The sequence below is a fragment of the Schistocerca serialis genome, chromosome 1, assembly GCF_023864345.2.
Source record: "Schistocerca serialis cubense isolate TAMUIC-IGC-003099 chromosome 1, iqSchSeri2.2, whole genome shotgun sequence".
Classification (NCBI taxonomy): Eukaryota; Metazoa; Arthropoda; class Insecta; order Orthoptera; family Acrididae; genus Schistocerca; species Schistocerca serialis.
In genome coordinates, this window is record NC_064638.1 from 661627197 (window position 1) to 661649123 (window position 21927).

General features: G+C 42.5%; 1 protein-coding gene across 5 annotated transcripts in view; it reads right to left on the minus strand.

Annotated features, from left to right (window-relative positions):
* LOC126479561 (DNA polymerase epsilon subunit 2) overlaps positions 1-21927 on the minus strand; it is a 163898-nt gene that overhangs the window by 108705 nt on the left and 33266 nt on the right. For all 5 annotated transcript variants that reach the window (XM_050103795.1, XM_050103798.1, XM_050103797.1 and 2 more), the window contains exon 3: positions 4657-4838. In XM_050103795.1, the coding sequence (XP_049959752.1) occupies positions 4657-4838 (182 nt within the window). The remainder of the gene's footprint in view (positions 1-4656; positions 4839-21927) is intronic.

Sequence of the window (21927 nt, forward strand, 5' to 3'; positions counted from 1 at the left end):
CGGAGCGGCCTTTACGGAACCCACCCTGAGATGGAGCCAGAAGGCCCCGAGACTCCAGTACCCAATTCAAGCGCCGGCTCACCATCCGTTCAAGCAACTTGCAAAGAACGTTGGTGAGGCTAATGGGACGGTAGCTGTCCACCTCCAGAGGGTTCTTTCCAGGTTTCAAAACGGGGATGACAATGCCTTCCCGCCATTGCGACGGAAACTCCCCCTCGACCCAAAGACGGTTGTAAAGATCGAGAAGGCGCCGCTGGCAGTCCACTGAAAGGTGTTTCAGCATCTGACAGTGGATGCCATCTGGCCCAGGAGCGGTATCAGGGCAAGCAGCGAGGGCACTGCGAAATTCCCACTCACTAAATGGAGCATTGTAAGATTCTGGGTGGTTGGTGCGAAACGAAAGGCTCCGACATTCCATCCGCTCTTTAATGGAGCGGAAGGCCTGGGGGTAATTCGCAGAAGCGGAACTCATAGCAAAATGCTCTGCTAAGCGATTTGCAATGACGTCGGAGTCAGTACAAACTGCTCCATTCAGTGAGAGCGCAGGGACGCTGACAGGTGGCCGATAGCCGTAGACGCGTCGAATCTTGGCCCAGACCTGCGATGGAGTGACATGGAGGCCAATGGTGGACACATACCGCTCCCAGCACTCCTTCTTGCCTTGGCGGATAAGGAGGCGGGCCCGCGCACGCAGCCGTTTGAAGGCGATAAGGTGGTCGAGGGAGGGGTGTCGCTTGTGACGCTGGAGCGCCCGCCGGCGATCTTTAATCGCTTCAGCGATCTCAGGCGACCACCAAGGCACAGCCTTCCGCCGAGGGGACCCACAGGAATGGGGAATGGCAGATTCGGCGGCAGTAACGATGCCGGTGGTGACCGATTGAACCACCGCATCAATGTCATCAGTAGAGAGAGGCTCAAAAGCGGCAGTGGAGGAGAACAAATCCCAGTCAGCCTTATTCATAGCCCATCTGCTAGGGCGCCCAGAAGAGTGACGCTGTGGTAGTGACAAAAAGAGCGGAAAGTGGTCACTACCACACAGGTCGTCATGCACACTCCATTGGACAGACGGTAAGAGGCTATGGCTACAGATGGAAAGGTCAATGGCGGAGTAGGTGCCATGCGCCACAGTGAAGTGTGTGAAGGCGCCATCATTTAACAGCGAGAGATCGAGCTGCGACAACAAATGTTCAACGATGGCGCCTCGACCTGTGGCCACTGACCCACCCCACAGAGGGTTATGGGCGTTGAAGTCGCCCAATAGCAAGAAAGGTGGCGGCAATTGGGCGACCAGTGCAGCCAGGACATGCTGCGAGACATTACCATCCGGTGGAATGTAAAGACTGCAGACGGTAACAGCCTGTGGCGTCCATACGTGTACAGCGACAGCCTCTAAAGGCGTCTGGAGAGGGACAGACTCGCTGTGCAGAGTGTGACGGACATATATGCAGACGCCACCAGACACCCTTTCATAAGCTGCTCGGTTCTTGTAAGAACCCCGATAGCCACGGAGGGCGGGGGTTCGCATTGCTGGAAACCAAGTTTCCTGGAGAGCAATGCAGAAGAAAGGGCGAAGGCTGAGAAGTTGGCGGAGCTCAGCTAAATAGTGGAAAAAACCGCCGCAGTTCCACTGGAGGATGGTATTGTCCATGGCTGAGAAAGGCGTGAAAGGACTGGGAAGGCAATTTACGCCGCTTGTTCACTCACTGCCACCAATTCAGTACCCGTACGAGAGGCATCCATGGCGTCTGAGGGACCAGCGAGATCAAGGTCCTCAGCGGACGCTAGAATCTCGACTTCATCCTCAGACGCAGAGCGCGAAAGGTGCGGCGGGGTTGGCGCCACCGCAAGTTCTTTGGCCTTAGAGGTCTTTCTCTTGGACTTCTCTCGCTGAACCTTGGGTTTCACCGGCTGGGAAGGCTTCACCGATTCAGTCTCCGGAACAGAGGAGGATCGTGAAGCCCTACGCCCGGCCGCTGGTGAGGACTTATGCCACTGGTGGCCGTCATCCTTCCCGCTGGTGGAACCCTGGGAAGGGAGGGTCCCAAGGGAACTCTTACGGGCGAGAGTAGTCGAAGAAGTTAGACGCTTCTCCGGCTGAGAAGCGGGGACGGACATTCCCGACGGGTGGGAGGAGGTTGCTCCTGAGGTAGGTGGTGCAGGAGCAACCTGTTGGGTAGAGCCCCCCACGGGCAAGGGGGCAGGAGGAGTCTTACTGCTTATCGAGCTGGCTGGAAGTCTCGAAACTGATGGAGCTAGCACAGTTGTTGTAGCAGCTGCATATGAAGATGTCATTCTCACAGGATGGAGTCTGTCATATTTCCGTTTGGCCTCAGTATAGGTCAGCCGGTCCAGGGTCTTATATTCCATGATTTTGCGCTCTTTCTGAAAGACTTTGCAGTCAGGCGAGCAAGGTGAATGGTGCTCCCCGCAGTTGACGCAGATGGGAGGCGGGGCACATGGAGTATCGGGATGAGATGGGCGTCCGCAATCGCGACATGTGAGGCTGGAAGTGCAGCGGGAAGACATATGGCCGAACTTCCAGCACTTGAAGCACCGCATCGGGGGAGGGATATAGGGCTTGACGTCACATCGGTAGACCATCACCTTGACCTTTTCCGGTAACGTATCACCCTCGAAGGCCAAGATGAAGGCACCGGTAGCAACCTGATTGTCCCTCGGACCCCGATGAACGCGCCGGACGAAATGAACACCTCTACGTTCTAAGTTGGCGCGCAGCTCGTCATCAGACTGCAAAAGGAGATCCCTATGGAAAATAACACCCTGGACCATATTTAAACTCTTATGTGGTGTAATAGAAACGTTAACATCCCCCAACTTGTCACAAGCAAGTAACCTGCGGGACTGGGCGGAGGATGCCGTTTGTATCAGTACTGACCCAGAGCGCATTTTAGACAAGCCCTCCACCTCCCCAAACTTGTCCTCTAAATGCTCGACGAAGAACTGAGGCGTTGTGGAGAGAAAAGACTCCCCATCAGCTCTCGTGCAAACTAAGAATCGGGGCGAATAACTGTTACCTCCATCCTGAGACTTACGCTCTTCCCACGGCGTGGCCAGGGAGGGGAACATTTTCGGATCGTACTTCCGAGCATTAAATTGAGCCCGAGAACGCTTAGAGACTGCTGGCGGCTGGCCGCCAGCGAGAGATGATGTACCACGCTTCATTGCGGGTCATCCGCCCTGATGCCACCTACTCCGACCAAGGGCCCTCCCCACGGGCGCCACCCAGCCACAGCAATAGCCACCTGGCAGGATGGCCATTGCCGGGAGTCCTGATGCCCCAGGGAGATGGGCATCTACTCCTTGGCATACGTGGGGAGTGAAAGGCGCAGGCATCAGTAGAGCGATCCCTGTGTTGTCAGGGGGCTACAACCAAGAGGGTACATGGCGGCCCCACCACAACGGACTGGCTACCGTGCTGGATGTTAGGTGACATGTGGTCCATGGGCGTCGTCAGTGCAGAAAATGGCCCTGCACAGTGCGTGGCAGAAAGTGCACGCAGGGGCGCATCGATGCCCAAGAGATGGAGAGCGGGCAAGACTGCAATGCAACGACGAATAAGATGGCGAAAGTTCTCAACACAACACGGACACAATGCACCAAGTAAGGCGCCCTTCCCCAATCGGCTCGCTCTTCGGAAAAATTTTGAGATATGGAAGTCAAACCTGACAGGGGACCATCACATAAGGCCGAAACGTTTGAGACTCCTTTTAGTCGCCTCTTACGACAGGCAGGAATACCGCGGGCCTATGCTTACCCCCGAACCCGCAGGGGGGTTTCAACTTTGTTTTTGGGAAAGAAGTATATAACTGAGATTTAATTATCTTTTTGACAATAACCTATTAACAGCAGCTCAGTTTAACTTCCATACTGGCTTCCCTGCACACAAAATACAGCATAATCAAAAACTCCGTTTTGGTACAACTGAATGACAATCACCTTGTTGGCACTTTCTGTGATTTTGCCTCCGAGTATGTACATCATAAATTTGTACAAGTTAAACTAAAATGTTATGGTGTTAAAGGCATTCCTCTTGCACGGAAGAAGGCATTTCTTAACAACAGAAAACAGAGCCTCTTCGGTCACTTATTAAAAAATTATTAAAAGCAATCTGTTGGAAAATCATATCAAAGGATCAAGACTATATTCAGAGGGAGGAAACAATATACAGATGATAAAAGTTCAGCAACTCTGCAGGGGTGTTTAATCTTGGAGATCAGTGATAGCTATGTAGGTCATGATCTGTGTTTAAGATAAAGCATGACTTTCCTTAAATTATGAACACTTGTTTATGGAAGAGTATCTTTATATTGCACCAGCTACAACATTCTGTAGAACTTTTTATTGGATTTCTGCTGACAAATTTATTACAAAACTGCACACTGCTTCCCGTGAATAGACACTATGTTCTTCAGACAGTTTCATATCCAGAAGTCTTTGTTCTGGCACTGCTGTTACTTACTCACTCCCAGGCCAGACTTTTTTTTTATGTAAATCCCTTGCATATCATGTTTTCTAGACAAAATTGTACTACATAAGAGATAAAAAAATGTTGCCATATTTCGTCACTTGTCTTTTTACATTATTTTAAAACATTAAATTAATGGTAGAAAATAGAAGAGAATGCTGACACCTTACCTGTATCTGAATAACTGTGCCTTTTCTTCTGCTGAATCAAACAACTTTGGTGCTGAATCTTTCAGGGTGGTTTTTTGAAAAAACTTCTTTCTTTCTTGGTTATATTCAAAGCGAGGAACTTCAAATGCATTTATAACTGTGAGTATGGTTTCAGATTCCTCCGCTCCACTCCTGATGCACTCCTAAAATATGCACACAATGAAGAATTTAAATGTACAAATCCACTGTATTATTTTTAGGAGGACATTTTAACTGCACAATACTACAGCAAACCTCATTTATTAGGCTCATTTAAGTTTAATGGTTATTTATTTCAGTGATAAGGTGGAGCAGTTGCAAGCAGATCTGGGAGGCAATGTAAGATATTGTATGAGTAGGCAAGATGCTCTAATGGCTGAGATGACATAGGCTATTAGCAACTTATCTGTTCGAATAGGTAAAGGGAAGAAAGAAGTAGATAAAGTAAAGGAACAAGTAGAACCTGGCATTAAAATTGAAAATGGTGAAGTTAAAAAGCGAATCAATGAAATAAAAAGCGAGTTGAATTCTTTAGCTGCACATCAAATCTCTACAGTGATCAGTGTTCCTTGGATGAACTCGAGAACAGTCAAATGGCTTGGAAATGACGGGAAATATCACCCAGTAAATTTTCTAGCAGCATGCAGGGATGGTTTTATAATGGGAATGTCCAATGAGGCGAAGATAAAATTTGTGAAAATACATTCGGAAGGTGAGCCGCAATCATGGGCAAATATACATACTGTTACGTACGATACCTACGAAATATTTGAAAGCAGTTTCCTGAACAAGTTCTGGAGTGAAATGAGGCAAAAGTGACTTCAAAATGAGTTTCTGAATGGGCCAATATTTAAATACAGTAATGGATCGATGTGAGAATTTTGTAAACGTGAACTTGTGAGATTAATGCACGTGAAAGAAACATCCTGAAATTACGACGTTGAACAGGCAGTTACCGGAAAATTTTCAGTGGGATCTAGTGCACAGTCCTAGCAACTCAACAGACGAATTTCTGGACTTTGTAGAAGAATTAGAACGAGTGTTGAAATTTAAACTGCAAAGAAAGAGACAAATAGTTTTCAGAGTGGAAATCATACTACAGTCCAAGTAACTACTATGAAAGACATCTGGGAAGTTATCAACGGAACACAAACAACTGTTTTGATAAAGGAAAGGGTAACAGGAACACGTCCAATGATAAATTTCAAAGGGGTAAGAGAACGGGTACTTTCGTGACAGGGATCAACACAAAGAACGTGGATTTGAGGGACAGCACCAAGCGAAATGATCCAGCATGATGGGAGATCCGGAAACTAAGTTTCGTTGCATCTCAGGTCCAGAGATGGCAAAATAAACTGGTGACGAATACGATGCAAGTAAACAGAAATGTGGTAAGTGTCAATAAATCGGCAGAAAGGTGACAGAATATTGAGATGAAATCAGTAAGAGTTGAGATTAATAAGTAAAATTTCAAATCAGATCATACGTAAAAGGCGTAATCCTAAGATAATGAAAGGGGACGATAAATGTGATGACAAAAATTTAGGGCTAAATGATTTGTTTTATGAATGTGGGACGAAAGTGTGTGTGAATGTTAATACAATGATAGATTCTATGTGCCAAAAGGAGGCTGAAGTGGAGCTGAATTTGGTGGAGTTAGATGGTGTAGAAAATTCTAAAGAGGTACTAACCAGATGTAACGATTATAGTGACGATGTTCCAGGTGATATTGTGACAGCGAAAGTTGTTAAGGAGGTTAACAAGGGAGACGCAGCATTAGTACCGTCAGCTGTTGATGAATTTATGCTTGTATCTTGGTGAATTATTTTTGAAGGAAAATAGTGATGATGTTTTATGTGCTGAAGTTATGAAAGTTGAAGCTGCTGGTATTGATACTTCAGAGGAAGAAATCTCTGCATATCTTTCTATTAATGGAGGTGAACCCAAAAGTCTGTATGGAGCTGTGGATCTCAAACGTTTCAGTATGAATGTGGATTTGAGTTTGATGTGCAATCTGAAATTAATGTGGCGCAGGCATGTGTAGGAGAGGAGAAGGTATTATGCTCAGGTTTAAGTCAAAACATCTGCATCTACATGGATACCCTGCAAATCACATTTTAGTGCCTGGCTGAGAGTTCATCGAACCACCTTCACAATTCTCTATTATTCCAATCTCGACAGGCAAGCGTAGCTGAGGCAGTCTCCTTAGTAGATTTTCTAAGTGTCCTGCCAATAAGATGCAGTCTTTGGTTAGCCTTCCCCACAACATTGTCTGTGTGTTCCTTCCAATTTCAGTTGTACATAATTTTAATTCCTAGGCATTTAGTTTAATTTACGGCCTTTATATTGGACTGTTTCTGCACCATTCACACATCTTTTCTAAACTGATTTGCAGTTTGTTTTGATCTTCTGATAACTTTATTAGTTGATAAACAACAGCGTCATCTGCAAACAACCTAAGACGGCTGCTCAGATTGTCTCCCAAATCGTTTATATAGATAAGGAACAACAAAGGGCCTATAACACTACCTTCTACTACTTCTGTTTTACTCGATGACTTTCCGTCAATTACTACGAACTGTGACCTCTCTAACAGGAAGTCACTAATCCAGTCACATAACTGAGACGATATTCCATAAGCACGCAATTTCACTATACGCCGCCTGTGTGGTACAGTGTCAAAAGCCCTCTGGAAATCCAGAAACACGGAATTGATCTGAAATCCCTTGTCAATAGCACTCTCAACACTTCATGCAAATAAAGAGCTAGATGTGTTACACAAGTATGATGATTTCTAAACCCATGTTGACTGTGTGTCACCAGATCATTTTTTCTAGGTAATTCATAATGTTTGAACACAATATATGTGTGATTGCAGTCTTTCTTGGCCTATTCCACTGATGAATTCTTCTCGGGTTATCAACCAAGTGGTGGCAGGGTCTTGTCGCAACATTTCAATGAGTTTCATACCCATCATCTTCGCCGAGTTGGGGTGTCATCTTGTCGCAACATTTCAATGAGTTTCGTACTGAACTCATTGAAACGTTGCGACAAGACGACACCCCCACTCGGCTGATAACCTGAGAAGAATTCATCGCAATATATGTTCCCGAATCCTGCTGCATATAGACATTAATGGTATGGACCTGTAATTAAGTGGATTACTCCAACTGCCTTTCTTGAACATTGGTGTGACCTGTGTAGTTTTCCAGTCTTGGGGTACAGATCTTTTGTCGAGCAAATGGTTTTATGTGATTGTCACGTATGGAGCTAATGTATCAGCATACTCTGAAAGGAACCTAATTGGTATTCAGTCTGGACCAGAAGAATTGCTTTTACTAAGTGATTTAAGCTGCTTCACTACTCCGAGGATATTTACTTCGATGTTACTCATGTTGGCAACTGTTCTTGATTCGAATTCTGGAATATTTACTTCGTCTTCTTTTGTGAGGGTATTTCGGAAGGCTGTTTTTAGTAACTCTATTTTGGCAGCATTGTCTTCGATAGTATCTCAATTGCTATTGCACAGAGAATGCTCTGATTGTTTCTTGCCACTAACAGACTTCACATATGACCAGAATCTCTCTGGATTTTCTGCCAGGTTTCGAGACAAAGTTTCGTTGTGGAAACTGTTATAAGCATCTTCCATTGAAGTCCGTGCTAAACTTCAAGCTTCTGTGAAAGAACGCCAATCTTGGGGACTTTGTGTCTGTTTAAATTTAGCATGTCTGTTTCGTTGTTTCTGCAACAGTGTTCTGACCCGTTTTGTATACCGAGGAGGATCAGCTCCGTTGTTTGTTAATTTATTTGGTATAAATCTCTCAATTGCTGCCGATACTATCTCTGAATTCAAGCCACATCTGAGCTACACTTACATCATTAATTTGGAAGGATTGGAGATTGTCTCTAAGGAAGGTGTCTAGTGAATTTTTATCTGCTTTTTTGAATGGGTATATTTTTCATTTATTTTTGGAGGATTTGGGGGTTACAATATTCAATCTTGCTGTGTTAACCCCGTGTTCACTAATCCCTGTATCCGTTTTGATGCTCTTTATTAACACAGGATTATTAGTTGCTAAGAGGTCAAGTGTGTTTTCACAACCGTTGACTATTCACCTGGACTCGTGCACTAACTGCTTGAAATAATTTTCAGAGAATGCATTTAGCATGATTTCGGATGATGTTTTATGCATACCTCCAGAATTAAACATGTATTTTCGCCAGCATATCGAGTGTAAATTAAAGTCGCCACTAACTATAATCGCATGAGTCGGGTTCATGTTAGAAACCAAACTCAAGTTTTCTTTGAACCTTTCAGCAACTGTATCATCTGAATTGAGAGAGCGGTAAAAGGATCCAATTATTATTTTATTCTGGTTGCCAACAATGACCTCTGCCCATACTAATTCACAGGAACTATCTACTTCAATTTCGCGACAACATAAACTACTTCTAACAGCAATAAACATGCCACCGCCAACCATGTTTAGCCTATCCTTTCAGAACACCATTCGGTTCTTCACAAAAATTTCGGCTGAGCTTATCTCCGGCTTTACCCAGCAAAGTTTGGAAGGTAGGAGATGAGGTACTGGCAGCAGTAAAGCTGTGAGGACGGGGCGTGAGTCGTGCTTGGGTAGCTCAGTTGGTAGAGCACTTGCCCGCGAAAGGCAGAGGTCCCAAGTTCGAGTCTCGGTCCGGCACAAAGTTTTAATCTGCCAGGAAGTTTCAAGAGTTGCAGCCTTTACCACTTCTGTTAGTTGCTTGAAACCAGAGAGAATCTCTTCTGATCCAAAGTGACACACATCACTTGTACCGACGTGAGCAGCCACCTGCAGTTGGCTGCAACCTGTGCTCTTCATGGCATCCAGGAGGACCCGTTCCACATCTGGAATGACTCCAACTGGTATGTACATGGAGTGCACATCAGAAAAGACCAAAAAGACCAAGATTTAGTCAAGGGCAATGTAATGGTTCTTCTTCTGTGGGACGATTATTTGAGTAGAATGAATCTTTTACTTGCAGACTCAGCATACCAAAGATTACAGAATGAACCAACTGAACATATAAAACACAAGACACTTACACTTTTGAAGAAGAGTTAATTATCTTACAATGATCTTAAAAAACTTCGAACTGGTACTGCAGTCTCATTGAGATTATACGGATTTCCTAATGCACAAAAGCAAGGGGTCCCTCTTCGGGCTACTGTTAGCAATTTGTGCACTCCAAATTACAACTTTGCCAAGAATTTGGCACCCATTCTGAGCCCCAACAACGGTAAATGTGAGCATCATATTTCAAATTCCCTGGTTTTTATTCAGCGTTTCAAGTCTGTGTATCAGATTTGTTCGTTAGTTTTGATGTGTCACTTTTTACCAGATTTCCTCCTGAAGATTTTTTGCAGTTAATTGGTGAATAATTGGGCAAAGTAACAACTCAGAAAGCCTATATTGGACAGACAATTCATACAGTCCAGGATCAATGCATGAAGCACCACTGCGACACACATTTACTGCAGCCAGAAAAATCTGCAGTTGTGGAACATTGTCTTACTGAAGCACGTAAAATGTTGTATACTGAGACACAAGTGGCTGCCCCTGCATCGTGTTACTGGGGCTTCTTAGTGAAAGAAGCTATTGAAATCCGGCTATTTGACAATATTATAAACAGAAATAAGGGATATCATTTAAGCAAGAGTTGGAACCCTATTCTGTTTCACATTAAAGAGCAACGGTCTCTGTTTTGATCACTGAAAGGTGTCAACTCATTTCCACAAGTTTTCACCACTGGTACACTGTTGTATTGAATAGGATTGGGGAGAAGAGAAGTTTGTGGCACAACTTGACCAGAAGAAGGGATCGGTTGGTAGGACATGTTCTGAGGCATCAAGGGATCACCAATTTAGTATTGGAGGGCAGCGTGGAGGGTAAAAATCGTAGAGGGAGACCAAGAGATGAATACACTAAGCAGATTCAGAAGGATGTAGGTTGCAGTAGGTACTGGGAGATGAAGAAGCTTGCACAGGATAGAGTAGCATGGGGAGCTGCATCAAACCAGTCTCAGGACTGAAGACCACAACAACAACAACACACTGTTGTACTTTGCACTAGAGAGCAGTTATGTTTGTGCATGTGCGGTGGATCTACAGCCGGTGTACAAAGAAGCCAGCTCTGTGGTTTGATTTCAGTTCCAGCAAGTTAATGCACACCTGAAGATGGTGGCCAGGAGAACTGCCGAAATATTGTGTCAAGATGATATTATGTTTCAACTGAGACCTGATATTAATATCATTATCTGTTCTACGTAGTTTACAATATCTTGTCATACCCACCACTTATGAATCAGTTGTTGGATGATTCAAGCCTCCTAAATTAATGGAGACATGTCAGAAGCTTAAGACAGATGGTTAGAAGTGAGATAAAATACAGGCAGCTAGGAACTGTAGCTTGTCACAGGGAACAGACGTCACTGGGGAAGCGGTTGCAGCTGGGGCTCCCTGCACCAGATATGTGTGGTGGGAAGCGCATCCTCAGCAACCATCATTTACCAACATAATTAACAGATATACTAAGAAGGGTCAACAGAAGCAGTATGACTAACATGTACTGAGAAAATGAAAACTTATACAGAGTGGAGAGCTTAAACAGTTACATAATTAAAATATGTATATATAGATATAATAGGTGTGTGAGTACTGAAGGAGAAGGTAGCTGGAGGCCAGTAGGGGCACATGTCACAGCGAAAGGTGGCCCTCCACATCCTGTCCTGACGTTGAACAATCACATGAATTAAATTTTATTGTAATGTATACTTTTGCTAAGGAAACTTAGCTGCTATATCACTGTTTGCAAGTATGTGGGGCAGAGAGATATACAGGTTTATAGCTTGCCTCAAATTAGTCAGCAGGGCACACTATTTGACAATATGGGTTCTTGTGAGAGAGCTACCAAAGCTGCAGTGGGCTGAGTCCTCTTGACGGAAAAAACGTATGTTGCATTGCAATCATAATTCTTTGCCCGGTACTTTGAGTTCATGTTTTTCTCCTGTAGTTGCTTCTGCAAATTTGTCTCCGAGTTCATATCTCAGTATGCTCTAATGGGCCAGTGTCCAGATGAACGTTATGGTGAGTCTGGAGCTGTGGAGGTCAACTAATAGGTCTTGGATTTTGGCAGGCATAAAGTTTCTGGGATAGCACCGAGATATGCCTACGAAAGCAGCTAATGGAGACACTATAAACCAGAAAGTTTTTTGTTGCAAGAAGTTAGATGTGTTACAAAGCCTCAGATATGGCTCCCCACTCTGCAATGCACACACTGCATGCACTCACCAGAGAATCCATCTTCCACCCCCTTGTGTACACAAAAGCAATTACATTTAAACCATCTGTGTAGATGTATTTCAAACTGGAGTAGTCATGGAGATGAACTTTGGCTGAATGGAAAAGACATCTGAGAACGGTGGGGTCTTATTTCCCTTACAGCCGTGAATGAGGTTCATGCACAGAACGAGGTCCTTGCACAGAGATTACAATTACACCCACCTAGCCTACCTATGTCGAGCCGATTCATAAACAGTCTGTAATACTGGTGTGAAAAAGAGTCGAGCAACATGAATGTTTAAGCATTGGACAGGCATTACGACTACATAATTCACCACAAGTTGCTGCTGGTGTTTGGCCCTCAGGGGTGGGATACCAGCTTCCACCAGAATGCTGCCTATGGGGCTTGCATGGAAGGCTGCAGTTGCCAATTGCACACCACTGTCGTGGACAGAGTTTACCAAGCTCAGCACTGATGCTGCTGACGATCCATAAGAAACATATTTGTAGTCCCCATGGGGTACGATCAGAACTTTGTAGAATCACAGAAGAATAGCGTGAGCCTATCCCCAGGAGGTGACTTGCTCAATTTCATTGACCTCTATGAGGGAACAGGATTTCCAAGAGAACTCGCAATCCATCTCTTTGGCCGTTTCCCTTAATTCTGTACAGCTCTTGGCAATTCTCCTTGGTTCTGCTTCCACTGTCATCTTCCATGTACCTATAGGCCTGCTTTTCTTCCTTGCTCCTTGGGGTCCCTTTCCAATGTCTTCTTTCAACTGCTTCACCTGACTTTCTCAATGTGTGACCCAGCCATCTCCACTTTCTTTCACGTATTTGTTCTTATACTGGTGTCTGGTTTGTTTTCCACAAGAGATCCTCATTACTTATTTTTTCTGGCCACCATTATGTGCCAGAGATACCTATTTATGATGCTCTGTAAATGTGATATTATCTTTTCATCTGCTTTCCAACTTTCACTACCGTACAGAAAGACAGCCTTCACATCTGTATTAAAAATATAAATTTTAGTTTTGCATGTGATGTTTCTGTTTCTTCATATTGGATACAGCTGTATGAAGGCAGCATTTACCATCCTTAAGTGGTTCTTCACATCTTCTCCAGCTCTGTCATCTCCTGTCACCACACTACCCAGATACAGTAGTGACTTGCCAATCTCCACTTGCCGCTCCCCTTCAAAGCAGTGCCACTTCCATGTTCCCAGAATTATTTTCGTCATTTAATGCAGTGTAATTTTACAAGCTTCCATAAAGAATATAAGCTTCTATTAAAAGAAAGTTAATGAGCATGTATCATAAACAATATTATGGATACGAAAACTCTATAATTCAGTCCTTTTAAATTAATTTCAGATTGTTTTCTTTCAGTTGCAGTTTCCTTCTTCTTCCAGTTATTTCATTATATATCATCATCAGAATCATCCAAAGCCGCTCGTCGTCGATAAAATTTGACAGTTGTAGTAGGTCGCAGCATCTGTTCACTAACTTTTTCCATTATGTTAATGAGTCCATTTTCATTTAACTTTCCCATAAGTTAGCCCATCCTTGCCATGTGCACAATCATATCTTCAATTAAGCGACCTTTTTCTGGTTTACCGATCATCAGAGTATTTAGTCGAGCTCTTGCCGACTGATCCAAGACTTGGCTAAGAATACTATTTTTCATTTCCTCTTGTTCGCGTTTTTTTTCCTCTGCAGCATTCCTATTATCGAACTCATTTTCTTTATATTTAGAATGCACTAAACCTAAGCGCTTCATTCTCATCAAACTCAGTGTCACCCATAATCTGATATCCCACTTTTTTCCTTTGTTTCATTCATGTTTATTTTTAACCCAGCACCATATGGTTATTTTTTCAGCAAGTTTAATTTAGCTTTCATATCTGTCAGCCTTCAGAGCTAATAAAACAATTTCATTTGCGAAACCTAATCATCCAGACATTCATGGATCCCCCATTGCATTCCTCATCTCCTGCCCACTGTGACTCTTCTCATAACTAAGTCAAGGACAAGTAGGAAGAGCATTGGTGACAAAATACAGCCCTGCCAGACTCCAGCTGTTACCTCTCCTGGATCTATTGAGCACATGACATTTGTAGCCATCATACAGACCTCTGATGATGATTAGAATCTTCTGTGGCATTGGAGTCTTCCGTAACATCTTGTTTCACAGAATCTGAAGCCTTTTCAAAACTGATCCCCAATTAAGTTTTCTCATGCAATTTCACTCCAGCAGATGTACATGTGGTAACCATGTTAACTTACTCTCAAATAAAAGGCCCAAAAATTTTGAGTTTTCAATTACTTCAAGCAACTGGTTACAGAGGCGAAGTTCTGCATGAGGACGCACAGTCCAAAGTACAATAAAAGGCCAGGTGAAAGCTTTCGTACATGAAGATCGCTACCCATTATTCAGGGCCCAGTTTTGTGATTTCTGTATGGCTCCCTGAAACTGTTGCTCTGTGGTGTGCACTGATGAACCGCAAGACAGGTAAAGGTAGTCCATACACAGTGATGGTGAGACCATGGGTCCCAAGGCAGACACAATACCATAGACTGTAATGGTGATGAGGTTCATGTTCAAAATGAGCCCCTAAAGGAATTCTATTTCCTGTGTATATTTGTTATTGAGGGCTGAACCTATCTGGAATAGGAACAGTCGCAGGGATGGGAAACATTGTACAAAAGTGGATAAGCACCCCTAAAATACCCACTCATTCAATCAGAGTAGATAGGATCCGATGGCACCAGGTAGTATTATAAGCATCTGCAGATTACAGAACACAGTCATCGGGCGTTGGCGATGCATGAAAGCATTGTGCACTGCAAATTTCAGACACATACGTTGGTCTGTGGTGGACCAGATTGCCCAAAAGCCCCTTCAAAATTGTGATAAATGTTTTTCATCTTCCAGTCCGGTTGACTATTCTTTCAAATAATTTATAAAGCCTGTTCATTAAAAAGACTGGACAATAATTAGCCAAAATTTGTGATTTTTTTTTTCCTGGTTTCAGGATAGGAATAATAATACTCTCCCGAAACTAGCAGGTAAATTTCCCTTCTTGTCAAATACAATTGAAAGATCCAAGGATGTGTTACATGCTGTCACTGCTAAGGTTTTTTACATGTACATGTACATCTACATCCATACTCTGCAAGCCACCTGACGGTGTGTGGCAGAGGGTACCTTGAGTACCTCTATACCATTTGATTGTCGATTTCATTTGGTCTAGGGCATCTTGTACAACTACTTCGAAACCCTTCTGTTGACTACCTTTAAAGTGACTTTGGAGGTGAAAGCTTGCCACTTGGATTTCTAAAGCAACCAATGTGGCGTGTGTCCCACTGGTTGATCGTTTGGGAAAGAGTGTGACAGAAAAGTGGTTGCCATCACAGAGGTTGCCGTGGACATTACACTTGATCACAGATTCTCAGCTTGCAGATTGTAATGTATATGGCTGAGTGCATTCCATGGCTCATGCTGAAATGTACTTCAACTCCAGTGTTAAGTAGGCAGACTTCCACTCCTGAAATCAACTGCTCTGTTTCTTGGTCCCTGCTAGATGTGTGTGCTGTTCCCACAGAGGATTGTGGGCATTGAAGTCCCCCAGTAGGAGGAAGAGTAGGGGTAACTGTTCCACTAGCCTATGGTATGGTCTGCATCTGTCTAAGGGTAAATGATATTACATACTGCTAGCCTGACTGACAAGTGGACACAAACTGCTGCAGCTTCAAATGCACTGTTTAGATGCATGTTCATTGAAAGTGTCCAAACGTACGATTGCGCAGACTCCTTCAGACATAATCTCTGTATTAACACAATTTTTACCCAAGCACATGTAATTTTTAATGTTGGGTTGTATGGTTTCAGGGAACTGAGTCTCCTTAGTATCCATCAACTGATGGATTTTGGCCACATGGTGTCAGCAGATGTTACAATTCCATTGAAGAATCTACGGAAGGAGAAAGGAGGTTAGAATCATTCTTAAACATTTTGTGAGGAAATGTGACTGTATCTCATTCGAGCGATTTTACTGGTGTGTCAAAAATGTTAAAACATACCTCTGATAATATCACTTAGCTTTGACATCATCTCCTAGTTTACTAAAGTACCTCTCGCTGATTCTTTATCACTGACTGCCATCAAGTTTGAGGAAGGCATAATAGCATTATTTAAGGATGTGCTAAATCTGACTTACTTTTGATTTGATATCCAATATTTTTAACAGATTGACAGTGCCTTCATGGACAGCCCTCTCTCACTCCTGGTGGTTAATTTAAGTATAAAGAATTTTTAGGAAAAAGCATTCAACTCCACAGTTCTGAAACTAACATTGTTCTGGAGAAACATTTATACTCTAGTGCCAATGTGAGGATAAACTGATGGAGTTTTTGGAACATCTTAACTCCATTTATGAAAATATTCAGTTTACTGTGGAGTGGGAGGAAAGTGGCTGCCTGTTTTCAAGTTTACTAATTTGATGGAAGAGGGCTGAGACAAACACACACATCTAGAACAACAATTAAAGAAAGATGGATAAACACACCATAAGATTAAGACAGCTCTGTAAGCCAAAATGCCAGTCACTGAAAGGAAGAAAAGATGAAGTCTACACCCTTTCTTCCACATGTGGCATATATGGATTAACTTACACATTTGATACTGCTCCACCAGCTCACAACCTAACATTACAGCTCCATGTGCCATGACAGATAAGATTTTGTATTCATGTTCGTTGGCTTTGCCAACTCTCAACCAAATTGTCACCTTTCAACCTAAGCTATCTGTCAGGCTAAGCTACAGATCAATCTACCACCACAAACTACACTCCAAGGCAGTAATAAAGACACAAGAAAATACTGTCAATATTCTTGCACACCTGACATCACACACCACAACTCTATTACATCGTGGGATGAAGCTGACATCCAATATTGGTCGATACAGTTGGGCTGAAAAAGTTGCTCCAAAAATATCGCCAGAAAAATGTAATCTATTGTCTATTGACCAAAATATCAGTTTTTCTGTGATCTGTCAACAATGTGTTACGCCACATCATTATGTTGGAATAATACTATGTCATTGCAGTGGAGAACATCAGATGTGTTGTTTTGTGTACTGAAGTGGAAAAAATTAGACATCTAGTTTCGTATATTGCAGTGCAGAAAATTTGACATTTAGTTTTGTGTAGTGAGAAATGAATTAAACTTGGCATTAATATGGTGAAATTAATGGACTTCCTAACACTGTGCAAATCAAAATGCCAGACTACCATGTGGATGGTTTGGTTAAAACGGAAGGGCGATACGCAATCAAGCTAATTCTACCACGATCATTTCAATCCAATGAAACATATATAAGCCCAAATGAAAAGTAACATGACAAGAAACACTAAACATGACAAGAAACACTAAAAAGTTTTTTAACAGTCAAATTGTGAAGTGAAACAATGAAGGATTCGCTTGTTATGGGTTGTAATTAAGTTCTCACATCTCGATGGATCTGTAACCCCAAGCTTCATGTGCTCAGCTTTTGCCTTACTTTAACTTTGAAATGGGACTGTGTTCCCATCCCTATCTGAAATTCCTTCCTCATGTCAACATTGTCTAAAGAGCTCATTTTAACTCGAATTTTCACTTTCTGGACTCTATATTCTTATGTCTACACCAAATTTGAGTAGTAAACTGCCCTCTAAAATAACTACAAGTGAGTTTACTATCTCGGATTAAAATTCACATTAATATGTTGTCCAATTTAAATTAGCAACAAAGACGAGTAAGCTGTTTGTTAATAATCCAACTCTGAAATTTCATGATATGAACTGTAAAGCCAGGTTGCACCACATATTCTTGAAAATTTACTTCTCCCCTGTTTCTGAAAAGCTACAATGTTTATTCATTTTGACTATTTAAAATGATAGCTCTACTTGAGAGCTATCCCAAATACCCTTAACAATATTTTATTCAAAGTGATTGGTTTATGATTAACTAAAATATAATTTAAATTGCTGTACTGTAAAACTCGAACTTGTCTGTGAAATTAAGTAAACTTTAGCAAACTGAATATCAGAACATGTAAGTAATATGTGGCCCATTTTTTTGTGTAAGTAATTAAAATCAGGTAATGACTTTTAATTGTTATTTTGTAAATCTTACATTTAACAATGTATTCAAATGCTTAGTTTTATATAAAAGGGGAGAGGCAGGAGTAGTAAGAGTAAGAGAGTCCGAGGCAGTCAGTCAGTCAGTGATAAGTATGCATTATTGTCTTTTAGAAGCTGTTTGTGAGAGACTCTTTCAGAAGTTAAAAAACTTCCTGGCAGATTAAAACTGTATGCTGGACCAAGACTCGAACTTGGAACCTCTGCCTTTCGCGGGGCAAGTGTTCTACCAACAGAGCTACCCAAGCACGACTTACGACCCGTCTGCAGCAGAGTGAAAATCTCATTCTGGAAACACACCCCAGGCTGTGGCCAAGCCATGTCTCTGCAATACCCTTTTTTCGAGGAGTACTAATTCTGCAAGGTTTGCAGAAGAGCTTCTGAGGACTTTGGAAGGTAGGAGACGAGTATTGGCGTAATTAAAGCTGTTAGGACGGGTCGTAAGTCGTGCTTGGGTAGCTCAGTTGGTAGAGCACTTGCCCGTGAAAGGCAAAGGTCCCGATTTCGTGTCTCGGTCCAGCACACAGTTTTAATCTGACAGGAAGTTTCATATCAGTGCACACACTGCTGCAGAGTGAAAATCTCATTCTTTCGAAGGTTGTCATACAAGAAATGTATACATAATCACTGTAAACCCGTATTAGTCCTAGTACAAAACAAAAAAGGTGATACACTCTGTATTTTATTTAAAAATTAGTACATCAGCAATGTTGAGCACTGGGGCTTTCTGACGCAACAGCTCAAGAGGATATCAAAGTACCTCATCACAAGGAGCAGCTAAGTTATTATGTGAATTTTTATTAACTGTGATTGAAATTTTCTAGTTTTCACTCATTTTCATACTTGTGAATGGTGGAAGCCCTTGCTCCATTGGTATGATTGAGAATTCACTATTATCACTGTCCAACTATAGATCGAACTACATAAACATACATTTAATGGGGGCATTTTAACCTTCAGTCGTCTTGTATTTTCTTGAAGTTGTGGACACGCTACTCAGTTCCACTACTTCTATCATACAGACTTCTTCACTGTCTGCAGGGAGTTGAGGGTTGTAAGAGAGCTCACAACTATGCCAACTCACTACAAAATGACATAACACCTTTTGTAGGAGCTCTTTTACACTCTGTTGCTCAAATAAAACACAGTTAGTTGGGCAGATCTTCGCTGATGTCCTTTATCAGCACTTTATTCATCATTTCTACATATATATCAACATAAAGCACACAGTCACATCTTCACTATCTACTACCTATTTAAAATACGTTTTCTAGTTCCACGAGCATATTTCATCGACCTAAGAGGATAATAGTGGAACATGTTATGCTGGAGAATCTCATGTTACCTACAGTTGCAATGGTAATGAGAGAAGCTTTCAAGATATTACCTCATACAACTGATCTTGAGTTACAAGCCATACCAAGAAGATAGTCGAGGTTTCATGAATTCATACTGGTTTACATGAAAAACAGATTTACAAAATCATCGTCTTTGTTTGCTCCACTATGAGTTTCACACCATATCAAGTGGACAAAAATAACTCTACCTTTTGGGTTGTTTCACTTATGTATAAACACGTGTACTTATAAAATGTCAGTTGATTTAAGTTCTCTGTTCACTACAGTTGTTTGTTTACTGCTTCCCTGATGAACACAACAACCAAAAGTAAGAAATGCTGTGCTCAGCACACGTATAAAAATAGCCTACCCTCAATACTGAAGTGTTAAAAGTTGCACCACAAAAATATTCTTCAGTGTTGTGAGATGATGGCCAGAGATAGGAAATAAAACGAACACCAGATCTTGCTGTAATTGGCCGACAGAACATGGTGCCGGGACGTGGGGCATAGTGAGTATACTTTACAATAGTGCAAAAGGTTGGGGTTTATGCATCGGAGGCAGTTTCCCAGTTTTGACCGTTTGTGCACTGAGGGGCCCTGGCCCTTCTGGGAGGAGGAGGAGGAGGAGGAGGAGGAGGAGGAGGAGGAGGAGGAGGAGGAGGGGGAGGAGGAGGAGGGGGAGGGGGAGGAGGAGGCGGAGGGGGAGGAGGAGGAGGAGGGGGAGGAGGAGGAGGAGGGGGAGGAGGAGGAGGGGGAGGAGGAGGAGGGGGAGGAGGAGGAGGGGGAGGAGGAGGTGGAATTCTGGAACACGAGTTTTGTGGAAAAACTCTCAGGCAATATTTACCATTGGTGAATGCTGCTTTTGAAAGGACTGGTCTTTCTATCCAGTACACAGCAATATGCTGCTGCAGCCAGAATCCCATATTCAAGATATGCACACAAAGTGAGACGACATCACAAGGTAAACATACACATTATCTGTCTTCCTATGTACAAATATTGTTGATATAAATTTTATTTCTTGGTAAAATTAGCATTTGTTGAAATGGCAATTAATAAAAATGATTGCAATTCAATGGTGGTGTAGTGTGTAAAATTTAATAGCTCTACTGAAAAGCATTTATAAGCCACTCCAAATGACATGCCATATTAATCAGAAGAATAATATTTATATCTGTTCTCTTTGTATAATGAAATTTTGATACACTTGTCCTTCTTGTGATTGCAGGAGAGCTATACAATGTACAACCAACTACAATAATCAAACAGACTGGTGTAAAAATACGAAAAAACAGTCATATAGTTCTTACCTTCAGGAGGCAAAATGTGGTGTGGTGTAGTGGTGATCAGCATCATCTAAAGGGACTTACTACAAATTTATCCACTTGGAAGCCTGTGAAACATTGTACACATACGTTTTGGGCTGCTTCTCACCTTGAATAGTAGCTGCCATGTTTTACTTTTATGAGTTGGATTAAAAGGAGACTCAATATGCTCTGTAGTAGCAGTGAGTGTTGTTATACCTACAAGGAAAGGGCAGCAGGGAGAGTGGGGAGGGAGGAGTCTGTGTGTGTCAACATTATGCTTGACAGCATTCAATACAGTGTATTATCTACAGTGGGAGGAATTACCCCTCCACAGTCATCCCCACTGAAATCAATACATTAAATACATATAGGGATAGGCATAAAACACTGTGATATACAAAAGAAAAGTAATTAAAAGAGTACGTTCAAGAAGTATAAGGTGGTAGTATGCATTGGTTTAGGAGTGCAGCAAAGCTGAGGGTCTATTGGGACAAAGGAAGGAAGGAATATTAGAGTTTAAAGTCCAGCTGACAGTGCAGCCATTAGAGGAGCAGCACAAGAGGAAGGAAGGAATATTAGAGTTTAAAGTCCAGCTGACAGTGCAGCCATTAGAGGAGCAGCACAAGCTCAGACTACGAAAGTATGGGGAAGGAAATCAGCTGTGCCATCGCAGCATTTGCCTGGAGCAATTTAGGGAAATCAGAGAAAACCTGAATAAGGATTACTGGACAGGGATTTGAATGTCAACCTCCTGAATGAGAGCTCAGTGCGCTAGCCACTGTGCCACCTTGCTCGGTGGCCTATTGGAGTTAGGGGAACGGTGAAGGGCTTCACTTCTGCATAGCATTTAAAGTAGAAGTATGTCTAATTTCAGTTCAAGATGTACGTCAGTTAGGATGATGTGTGAAGCACCGTCAAAGGTGCTCCACATAAGAAATAAAGTGGGTCCTTCTTTCAGAAGAAATATTCATGTATGTATGGTCTTAGTATCCAAAATAACAGCATTGGAAAAAACACCACATAACAATGTTTAACCCTTTAAACACGTGTGTTTTGGTTTACAGTCATATAATTCCATGGGAAGTGAATGGCTGGACTGATATACAAC